At 38.5% G+C, this 11,866-nt stretch overlaps 1 protein-coding gene across 1 annotated transcript; it reads right to left on the reverse strand.

Annotated features, from left to right (window-relative positions):
• Positions 1–885: 885 nt before the first annotated feature.
• On the reverse strand, positions 886–11,611 carry farsa (phenylalanyl-tRNA synthetase subunit alpha). The gene is made up of 13 exons (XM_040123564.1): positions 11,417–11,611; positions 11,030–11,167; positions 9,116–9,214; positions 8,895–9,013; positions 5,532–5,624; positions 4,193–4,321; positions 3,992–4,107; positions 3,812–3,896; positions 3,598–3,697; positions 2,976–3,144; positions 2,740–2,817; positions 2,190–2,304; positions 886–1,382 (listed from the first exon to the last, which is right to left on the reverse strand). Exons 1-13 carry the CDS (start codon positions 11,561–11,563, stop codon positions 1,277–1,279), a joined length of 1,494 nt encoding a protein of 497 aa, XP_039979498.1. The 5' UTR covers positions 11,564–11,611; the 3' UTR covers positions 886–1,276.
• Positions 11,612–11,866: the final 255 nt, after the last annotated feature.

The raw sequence follows: 11,866 nt of genomic DNA on the forward strand, positions 1-11,866 counted from the left end.
ATATTTTGGTAAAGACATTTCATTTGAACTGATAATTCATGTTTTAAGTTCAAGTTTTACATTACTGATGGCTGTGTTCCACTGAGATGAGGTCCTGGTTTACTGGAATAGCTTACTGGGACACTTAACAGAACACTTAACAGACATTGTTAATGTTATTAATTACACCAGTGCTTTTCCTTAAATGACATGTAAAAGTGTCTGCTGTGAAAAAGGTGTATGATCTCGCCGCTGCAGTACAAACTCAGGTAAAGTTTACAACAGATGACTAAAATGTCCTGCAAATAGAAGGTAGAAATAAAAATAAAAAAAATTATCTCAGATTCCTATATTGGCCTCCACTGCTGCGACCTCTAAAGTAGACAAAGTATATAGGTTTCAAATAACATTAATTCTTGCCAATCAACGTTAGCATGAGCAGTTTAATTAACCTTAGCGAGCTACTTAGTCTAACATGGTACCTAATGGTAGAAACTTGCTTTCCACTAGGTTCACCAGCGGTCAACTTGCCATTTGTCATTCACAGCGACTTTGATAAAAACATAAGTTTTGCGATTTTAAAATGTATAATTGCAACACTTAAAAAAAAAAAAAAAAAATCTTTTCAGCTTCTTCAACTTCCATCACAGACCAGAGGGGTGATATGTAACACTGATTGGCTTCACAGTTGCAACTTTATAGAAATAAGTTAGAGAATTACTCTTGAGAAGGAACCTTCATCTTATTTCAAATTTTAGAGTCATTAATAAATAAAACCCTAAATAAACCTACACAAAATCTTGTAAAAATAAATAGTGTGAGTAAATAACTAATTTTTAAATAAGATAATTCAATTCAGATTTCAATACATCATGTTTACAACAAACACAAAAAGGTCAGACTGTATTAGTATTTGGAAAAAAAAAAAAAAATTTATTTTGTGTTGTCACATTCCAAAAGCTGTATTTTTCCCGGTACAAGTAGGTGGTAGCTGTAGTAACTTATTAACTTGATGTTAAAAAAGGAAGAGATATTTGTAGTATGTAACAAAGCCAGAACTCAGACTGGTGTTTTGCATAGCAGCAGAGTATCAAGTTCATACAAAGGCTGATCCTATATGTTAAAGCTCTTTGAAAAACTGTTTGAGATCTGTTTGAAGTGCTGAATGAAGAAAACTGAGCCCCTCTGTCTGTTTGGATTAAGAATAACTGGCAAGTGGAGGGCTTTCTTAAGTGAGTGTCAGACAGAAGATGTTACACCTAAAGTCTGTCCATCCAAAATATGGGTTGGGTAAAACTCAGGAGTCCAGTCGACATATGGGGCTGTCGTAGACCATCTGTAGGTTCACCTTGTGTCCCACCAGTTCTCTGATGTTGTTGATACCGTATTTAATCATGGTGGGCCTGCAGGACAGAGGAGAAGACTAAGTGAGCAACAGTTGTTGTTCCGGAAAATGCAACCGAAAACAAAGTGTGTTGTGTCTGTTCCAGGTTTGACAGGTCAGAGCAAAAACAACAGCGGGCTGGGTGGATTACTCAGCGTGGATTACAGAGCCTTTCCCAGTTCACTCGCTCAGTAGTTATTGACTGTGACAGTTGCCCTCAGGAAAAACTCAGAAATAACTAGATTTAAATGCAAAGTATTCTATAATCAGCAGTAGTGTGACCACCAAAGGACCCACATGGTTAAGTTAACCTTTGTACAAAACAGGGAGTTTTGTGGAATTAAAGTAAAGCATAAACTGGCCTGGTGAATATATATTTAAAAGAAATTTGAATGCCTTGTACTCTAGAAAATTAACAGGATTCTAAGTAGCTGCAAATAGCCAACACAGCAAAAATGAACATAGTTTATGATCCAGCATGAAACATTGTAATAAATAATGTAAATAGTAACTTCAAATCACATATACACAGAACTAATCCTCTCCACACAATGAACCTAAATATCTGAAATGTGGTTCAGATGTGAGCTCAGGGCCTACACAGCTAGAGGACTTATGACGTCTATAGACGAAATCATACACCTTTATTCCTAAAATGGAAAATCTAGTTTAGTTTTCAGACATACAGCTATGCTCACATTTTCAAAACCCATGTTGTCTTCAAGCTGATATGGTAATAAAACAAAACACAAGTCAGCTATGATCTCTTAAAGCTACAGAGACACTGAACACAACAAATTAATATTCCAGTTTTGTGTGCATTCACCTTTCCAGAGACAGGCCCCAGGCAATTACAGACACATCCTCAGGAAGACCCATGGGCAGCAACATCTCAGGTCTGAAGACCCCTGAGTTGCCCACTTCCACCCACTTTTTTAGTCCTGTATGTATGGAATGAAATGATACACAGTTGGTGGAGCAACCAAAAATCACAAAACAGAACTGCCAATGCAAAAGGCAGGGAGTAGGGGTTTTTCCTCAATCACAACTGGATACAGCTACTACTAGCTTAATTTAATTATGTGGAATAAATTACTGAATAACCAAGATGCAAGTTAATCAGAAAGAATATCTCTCAGTTACAGACAACAGCTTGTAGAAAACCTGTCAGTAAGTTCAGTTTTAGCTTAAACTTTAGCTTTAGCGATGGCTAGTGACAACTATCCCAGGGCTAACAGTAGCTTTGATTCAATAAAGATTTCAAAAAGGCAGATCTTAAGTCAAGTTTTATAAAAAAACATTGGCATACATGGATAGTTTTCCTGGCCGCTTTTTTCTAACAGTGACAAAGGTAGTACATAGGAGTTGCATTATACCTTCATGGTAACTGAATACTTCCATGCTGGGCTCTGTGTATGGGTTGTAGGCAGGCTTGAAGCGTAGTTTGGTAATTCCTAAAAAGAAGAAGAAGGAAAAAAAAAAAAAAAGTAGATCCCAGTTTGCAGGGATACATAGCTGCCCAATTAAAATAAATGCAGTGTTTAAGACTGCTGATTTCTAAGCACAATTAAACCTCAAGACCATTGAGTTTTTAGCCCTAATATATCCTGACCTAGTTTGGTGAAGAACTCATGCAGGATCCCCATAAGGTCTCCCAGTGTGAGTCCGTAGTCGGCTACCACACCCTCTATCTGGTGGAACTCAGCCAGATGGGTGGCATCTAAGGTCTCATTCCTGAACACCCGGTCGATGGAGAAATACTTGACAGGGGTGAACTTTTCCTGGTCGATAGGTGGACGGTTTGACATGTAGTTGACAAGGTGGAGAGGGAGAAGAGCTTCATGGTTAATGACAACACATGTACAGTACAGATGCTATGTGGTCAAAAGTATGTGGACGCCTGAACATTACATCCCTGTGATTGTTGAACATTGCAATCCAAAAAACTGTTCTGTTTCAATAACAGTTGCCACTCTCCTAGGGAGGTTTTCTGCTAGACTTTAGACCCTTGCTGTACGGATTTGCTCCCTTTCAACCAAGACAGCATTAGTGAGGACGGGCTTAAGGCTCACAGAGTGATCCAATTCATCCCAAAGGTGAGTCCAAAAAAAAACACAGCGGTGGTTTAATTTGCCATTCTTTGATTATGTCACAAGTGCAAGAGCCCTTGATTAACAGGCTAACAAAACTTCCTAAACATTTGAACAAGTGTGTGTACTGTATGTGTAACTCACCTGTTGTGCAAGTTTATACAACATACGTGCACTGACTGCTGTAGTATGAGTACGGAGGATGTTCTTCTGAGCCTCTTTTATCTTCCAGTCGCATTTGTACCTGAAACAGCATGATATTGGATCATATCATCATTGGTTTTGTTGATCCTGCTGTGAGATGCAGAGATGGCAACTATAATGTTCCTTGTTATCTGAGCATGTGATTATGTGTTACCCTTGTGAACCAAAGCCTCCCTCTGAGTGGACCTTCTTCACTCTCTCCAGATAGTCCCGCGGGAACTCCTGGGCGAGTGCTGGGTCTGAAAAATTATGTTCACGGGAAATGATCAAAATAAAAATAATTTGGACCAGACTCACAGGGGGATATTTTTGACACACACAGCCTCAGTATTACCAGAGAGGAAGAAGGTATCGTGCTGGTCTCTGGCTGGGTGCTGCTGGGGCTGGAACAGGGAGTCGAAGTTCCAGAAAGAGCTTTCTATGAAGTTGTTGGTCGGCATCTCAGTGAATCTACACAAAAAAAGGAAGTAAATTTAGTGCATTTTTTAACGATGTGTGGGGTTGGCTTCTTTCACTGTTATCTACAGCTACTCACCCCATCTCCAGGAAGATCTGCCTGAACTGTGTTCGAACTTTCATCAATGGATGCAGGTGGCCACAGTCTGGGGCTACACCCATAGCCTCAAAATTGTAGGGCTTAAATTTCTTCTCTTTCCAGCTGCCACTGCGACACGACACAAGGAAGAATAAAGAGGAACTGTTACAGGAGCAAGAGTCTGGAAAAGGTAAGGACCAACTGCAACTTTGACTTCAGCTGTTTCAATGAACTTCAGTATCCTTGCTTCTCTTCAGTAAATAGGTTTTCCACAGTCAGGTAATAATACATAATTCCCCTGAAAACCAATGTCATTTGAGCATTTATTATCTGCAGCCATCAAATCTATGGTGTCCACAATCAGTGCAGAAAAGTAAATAACCATCAGTTTGAATTTTGGGAAACATCTGGATAATTCTTTTAACTATATCCCCTCTATGATATGATTTCATGCAAATCTGAGACGAGAGCTTTTTTCATTCTGCTGGCATGTTAATGCCTCATCCTCAGCATGAAAACAGTATAAGCTGTATTATGAGCGTCTGTTATTTATTTATTTATTTATCCTTCTTTATTTCAAAGTATTTCACAATTACAGGGTTCCCAAGATGTATCGTTAAGATACAATTTGAGATTTCTGATGTCAATTAAAATAGAAAATAAGAATAGCTTTGAGATTCAAAAAATATTAGAAATCACGAGTGGCCCTTAGCTTGAGTGACTGGTTTAATTTCTCATCAGAAAAGCAACAGAAGTTGAGAATAATAACGTTTAACTGTCTCAAGACCATTAAGGACCAGGACTGACTTACAACCTCACAACTCAGGTTGTGCAGGTTGTGCACATGGGCATGTTGGCATTGGCATGTTGGAACAGCAGGTGTGCCGATATGCCAGTCTAAATGAATTAGATCACAGAATTTGCTTCTGTTACGCTGATTTAAGTAATCTTTTTGGCCACTATCATTTTGTCCTGCCCTGCCTTTAGGACTAAGTCCATATCTTTGGACATGTCCCCTTTCATGGGCAGAGGTTTCTCTGTGTCCTCCGTTTGAGACCCTGCACACGGTCACTGACTGACAGAGGAGGGCAAACAGGAAACATCCTCCAGCTGTGTTAAAATCTGCCAAGGCAAAATATCAACATAAATATCAAAAAATGCCCTGTCTTGCAATGTTAAGGAAAGTGATAAAAAAAAATTCCTGGATCCACCCCTTTAACTGGATCAGCACCAAAATTTAATGGGCTATTCCCGAACACATAAACAAACAAACCAACAAACAGACACTGGTGAAAACATAACCTTCTTGGCAGAGGTAATGTGTAGAAATTGGACTCACGAGGCAATCATCTCAGACGTGAGCTCTGTGTCCTGTTTGGGGATGGTGGTGCTGAAGGAGTTTCCCTTAGTAATCCAGTAGGTCTTCACTGTCCTGAACACAGAGATAAAAATTACTCCAATCTACCATAAAGATATTATGGGTGGCTCAATACTAGGAGTGATCCCCTGTATGAATTTGTTAGTTTTACATTACATTACATTAAGATTTCATAAGTACTGTTGACAGTGTCAAACAGGTGTTGATTCAACTCTACTGTAGTTTTGGGTGATTTCGTATTGTACTGTCTTATACTGTAGTGTTTTGTGCACCTACAAATACAGACGGGTGACAAATTAAAGGAAAAACCAACATAACATGTCTTAGCAAGGTGTTGGGCCACCATGTGCCGGCAAAACAGCCTCAATGCGCCTTGGCATCGATTCTTCATGTCTGTGGTGTTCAATTAAGTTGAGATCCGGTGACTGCAAAAGCCACAGCATATGACTCACATCATTTTCATACTCAAACATTTCAATGACCCCTTGTGCCCTATGGATGGGAATATTTTCATCCTGTTTCTCCACTCATTTTTCAGGTTTTTCCTGCAATTTGTCAGCTGTCTGTATATGTAACTGATGAACACAGTACAATGCAACAACACTATCTGAAAAACTGAAAACTGGTCTTCTTAAGTAAGGTTTTATTCATTGTTTTTGTTTTTCTGGTCACTTAAAGAGGTCTAAATTCGATAATGAAAATAATTGTTAGTTGCAGCCTTCATTGTTATTATTTTGTCTAAATGGATATGGCATTATAGTTGGGTGGGCAACACAGTGCTGACGTTACTGTGCTGGGACGATGTTTAGTAGAGGTGTTGTAGGATTAAAACATCGGTGAAAGTAAAGTGTACACATGAACCCTGCTGAAACATTTGCTCCAACCACTTTCTCTTTAACTCCACCTACAAATGTGAATGTAGGCCATATGTGTACATGTTGTGATGCATTTGGTTACTTAGACAACCTCACTACTGCATTGTTTTATTATGCTCAGTGGTCAATATTTTCTGATATGATCCTCGCTTAGGAGAGGGATGCTTAGTTATATCATCTTAGTACATCTGTAGTCTGGCTACCAGTTTATGAGAGATTGCTCTCTGAGTAAGAGGATTTTGGAAGAATATGCACCTTGGTATCAATCCAGAGAATATCTTACAACACCAAAAACCAAAATGTAGTCATCTGTGGACGTTCTGAATTTAATGTTCTTGATTAGTTTTGTATTTATATAATGACCAACTGTACCCCAGAAGTACAGAAGAATTATTACAAATATATTTAGAGTACTTCGATATCACCATGATAAATACAGCAATTTAAGCTGCAATGTAAAGTCTTCTTTTGTCCATATTTTATATATCAGTTGCTAAATCTGCAAACTGTCTTCAACACAGTTAAAAAACTAGCATTACTGCTTTTCAGTTGCCTCTATCAACCAGTCAAGTAGCAGTTTACATACATGTCTGTCCAGACTCATATGTATGTGAAGACTTTGAGGGAATTTAATAAAGAAGATATTAAGTGTATTCTTTGGCAATTTTTTGATTTGTGATATAGAGATATATAAATAAAATTGATTTGACTTTACTTTGTAAAGCTTTGTTGTTCTTATTCTCCTGTATTAGTGTATAAGTTCATTGAAAGAAACAACAGTCATATTCCTTGTATGTGTTCACATGCTTGGCCATGCTCTGATAGAACACAAACTTGTAGCCATGACATAGACAATGCTTCAAATATGGATGTTGCTGCAAAGAAGCTACAAATTCTAGCAGATGGCTGTTTCACATACATCTTCAACCTGGCAGCACAGAGGATCTATACAATCAGCACAGTTTCAAGGTGAGCACGCAAGATTAGTGTCACCAATTCAGTATCCAGCCAAATATGAATTATGGTCACAATCTCCGCTTCTGTTCCTGAGTTATGGTGTTGAATAATGGCCAGAAAAGTGTTTTTGCACAACATTATGATGTCACATTAAAGTTGACCTTTGACCATGTCACCACTTTCATCATTTTATCCTATTACACATTTGTGTAAAATTTTGTCATAATTAGTGCATGACTTCTTGAGTTATGGCAAAAAATGTGTTTTGAGAGGTCACAGTCATGTTGATATGTGACCACAAATTTCTAACCAGTTAATCCTTGAGTCCAAGTGGATGTTTGTTCCAAATTTGAAGGAAATCCCTCAAGGGGTTCCTGATATATCTTGTTCATGAGAATGGGATGGATGGACGGACGGACGGACAACCCGAAAACATATTGCCCCTAGCCGTGGCCATGGTCATTGCCAGCAAGGAGACATTAAAATAGAACAAAAAAGAAGAGCAAAGCAAGTAAATAGGTGAAGTAGTTAACATGGTTCAGTCCACTTAAATCTTGTGTAGAGGACACCTGAAACATGCCCTTTGAGACCAAAAAAAAAAAAGGTTAAAATGTAACTTGAAACAAACACCGGCCTAGGTAGATAGTGATGTCTTAATATTGTTTAATCTGACAATTTAAAGCCAAAAATGTTTTCAATCTTACATCATATATGACAAAGAAAAGCATCCTCACATTTGAGAAGTTGAAATCAGAGGATGTTGGTCTTTTTTGCTTTAAATGATTAATAGATTATATAAAATAGTTTCAGAATAATTTTCTGCTGACCAACTAATCGCTTCAGCTTTAATGACAACCAAGTCTGTAGTTTCCCCTGACAGCGATAGGCTGTAAATACACACTGAAAACTGCATCCAGATTTGTTCAGGTTCACATTTAAAGAAAATCTGATGCTTTAGTCTCTTCTAAAAATGGATGTTTTAGTTTCAGGGACCTCAAAAAGGGTTTTGTTGCATCCATTTAACTTTATGGCTCTGCACTAAGCCCTGATACTGATATGACCCTCTGATGGAGTGTTTGCTAAAGGTTTTAAACATGGGTAAAGATGCATAAGGGAACTTCAAACAGTCCCAAAGATCTTCCCTGTACTTTACAAACCCACACAATACAATATTCTTGCAAGACTAACTTTGCATCCTGTTGGTCAGCCACTACATTCGCAGAAGCAAAGATGCAATCCCATATTTCTGGCAGGCTTGGGGATCGTAAGAACTTTACAAAAGGGTGTATTAAAACTGTTACAATCGATACTCGTTTCCAACCTGACTATTCAATGAAACTGTTAAGAACGGAACCTCTACCAGTTTCAAATATAATCCCGACCTGCTGCTGATTTATGAAAGCAACCACTGAGTCACAACAAACCTTCTACTGCCACCTACTGGCAGACAAAGGTACATTCACCATTTATGTCTTAAGGTCTGGGGACTTACACTTCAAAGAGCAGTTTTCTCTTCTTTAGCTCATTCTTTTCTTTCTCTTCCAGTTGAGAGGCGTTGCCTTTCTGTACCAGAAGCAGCTTCTCTCTGACCTGGTCTTCTATGCTCTCCACCTGCAGACAAAAACATAACACAACAAACACATATTCAACTTATTTATGGGACTACCAATCACAAAAGGCCACGACAATAGGTTGTTATAAAGAAATACATACAGTCCTGAATATCCTCGGGCCACCCTCATGTGCCTTGTCCATTTTGATCCACTTGTTGGACATGGCCTTGCTGAAGCCGATCTTCCCAAAGGAGAGATTCTACACAGGGCAAATGCAGAAGTTCAGCAATGTCACTAAATACACACCTTGCAACTTACACTGTAAAACCATGACCTTAAATAATGTCATAAATAAGCTATTCAACATTAGAAATAAAAATTGTCAGCATTTAGGATCATAATATCAGTGGTAGCAACAAACCAAGGATCTCTTGCTTCAACAAAGTGAGTGAGTGCTGATAAGTTACAGTCTCTAGTTGCAATTAATTACATACTGAGAAACTTCTGTTAAAATGTGTTCTTTACTTGTGGAACCATTCCAGAACTTAAACAATGCCTGAGTTACCTCAATGTCCAAATGACTGTTCACTTAACTCATTAAATCAAGTTTTTTAAAACATTTTTTAAATTAATTTAATTTTATTAACAACAACAATAACAACAATAATAACAACAACAACAACAATAATAATAATAATAATAACAATAACAACATCATCCTCCCCAGCATGCATGTATTTGGGTTAAAATTTTCCAGAAAGCTTAGTTTTTACTAATCTGAGGAAGGTTATGATGGAGATGTGTCTTTCGATGCATGTTTCTCAGATGAGTCACATGCTCTTTTCTCTGATCAAAATTAAAAACAGTGCAAACCATGACATTCACTCCCTGTACTCACTCTGTGACACCCCTTATCCCCAGGTTTTAAACCACAATGCACTCTCTCTGTAAACTGTAGTGACAAGTCAGTGTGGTGCACGGAGGATTCAATCCTGCAAATTCTTTACAAGTGAAAATCAAGTAGAAATCAAGTCTAACAATTTGTCACAACATAACTAAACAGATGTTGGCTCAACTTAGTTTGTCAACTTTCAAGTTACCTAAAGATCAATTTATCAGTTGCCAGAAATCTCAGTTTTAAGTTTGATGAACCTAATGTAGAAGTTAGTAAAGTAAACTGAACTGATACAATTAGCTGTCACTAAAGTTGAGGAAACTCAAAAAGACTTTGCAGCTGCTTGCCTTGTTCCTTTGAGTTTTCTCAGCTTCTAGAATTTAAAGTGTATTGTAAACACTAAAAACGAACCAATTCCATATCAGTACCAAATACTAATTACCAAAGTCAGTTAAATTATTCATATGGTAGTTTACCTTGAACATAATTCTCTCATGGTAGTGATGTTTAGTACATGTGCAAACAAATCATTAAAACAGAATCTTAGAACTGAACTGACTGTATAAATCACCAATTTCACTGACTGAATCAGTAGCTTTAAGTAGTATAGCACTGAAAGCACTGTTGTCAGCTAAAAGCTTATTAAAAGACAGCAAAAGCTACAGAAACAATCATGATGTGATATCTCTGTTGCAAGAAGCTGGCTGAAATTACTATTAGACTCTCCAATGATGATACTGGCATTGTGAACATTTTGGACAGCATCAGTCTGCTGAGAGGCATCTCTCTGGACATGGAGCTCTGCCCTCTTGCTGCCACAGCCACACCAGCAGATTCTTCTCTGGTATACCTGCTGATTTTGTGCCCCATTCTTTAACTGTTGACTTTGTAGTGCCTTTTTAAATGGGATTTTAGTTCCTACTCTGTAATTCATGCAAAACTGGTTTTTGTGTACTTGTCCTGTTTTGAATATTTTTGAAAACAAGTAATTTTACTAAAGTATTTATTGTTTTATGTGTTAAAGCTTCAGAGCATGCCTGTTGAATATTTGGAAGCCATTTTCAGAGCTGCTACACTTGAACCCAAATTAGAGTGAATGTTCAAACCGGTTTCTCTTGCAGTTTCAGTCCTGCAGTCCACTTGACCTGTTCACCTGACCTGTCCACTTGTAGCACTCACCATAAGCTCACTCTGTGCCAGACCCTCCAGCGGGACGGAGCTGAAGACCCGGGCCTCATGGCTGCCGTGCTCGGCTATCTCCGTGCCTTCCTCCGTCAGCTCCCAGTGCTTGGAGGAGCGCAGCTCTGCTGAGATTACCTGGTAAGCAGGGAACAAACAAGACTGTCACCTACCCGAATGTCATTTTAATTGTGTAAAAATTCATATTAACTGGCTCGGTGGACTGTACTTCAATTTGATACAGTTCATACAATGCTGCGCTTAGTAAACCTGTCAGCACAGCTCTAACTAACAGTTTTCGACTCTTTAAACTTGACGTCCTTATTGCATCAGTCCCAGTATATTAACAATGTTAACGGTGACTGTTACTCAGCCCAGGAAACTCACGTCACCGATAGACTGCAGACTCTTCACGGCTCCGACGATGATCTGGTGGTCCACCCCGATGCTGGTCGCCACTTCCAGACTGTCCACACCGTCATCCACCTTCTCAATCCGCTGGAGGAGCGTCTCTACCACACCGATGTCCGCCATGCTGGATCCCTGCGAAGTGAAGAAGAGAGCGGATGTGACGTTGTTTTTCCAAAGGCCGAATTTATTCAAGTAGCGAGACGTAAAAACTGAGGAAATTGGTTAACGTAAATATTGACAATTTATTTCTGCACCGCCCTTAATGTTATTCTATAGGTAAGTATTTTTGGCATCCTAGATCACAAAAAAATGGTTTTCGGTTGTATATTTTTAATCTTTCGATTCTGTTGGCTAAATTGTATATTCCTAAATTCAAATTCACAGGTAAAAAACCTAATCACATGATATTCAGAAAGGAAGTCAAAT

This window comes from Xiphias gladius, chromosome 3, assembly GCF_016859285.1.
Source record: "Xiphias gladius isolate SHS-SW01 ecotype Sanya breed wild chromosome 3, ASM1685928v1, whole genome shotgun sequence".
Lineage (NCBI taxonomy): Eukaryota > Metazoa > Chordata > Actinopteri > Istiophoriformes > Xiphiidae > Xiphias > Xiphias gladius.

What these genes read in the sequence shown, in the direction of transcription:
- farsa (XM_040123564.1), bottom strand. Translation starts at nt 11,563, where the DNA reads ATGGCGGACATCGGTGTGGTAGAGACGCTCCTCCAGCGGATTGAGAAG. An exon ending in TGGCACAGAGTGAGCTTATG is followed by an intron (nt 9,215 to 11,029) that starts GTGAGTGCTACA and finishes TGCCCTGTGTAG; the next exon opens with AATCTCTCCTTTGGGAAGAT. An exon ending in TGGGGCCTGTCTCTGGAAAG is followed by an intron (nt 1,383 to 2,189) that starts GTGAATGCACAC and finishes TCTGTCCTGCAG; the next exon opens with GCCCACCATGATTAAATACG.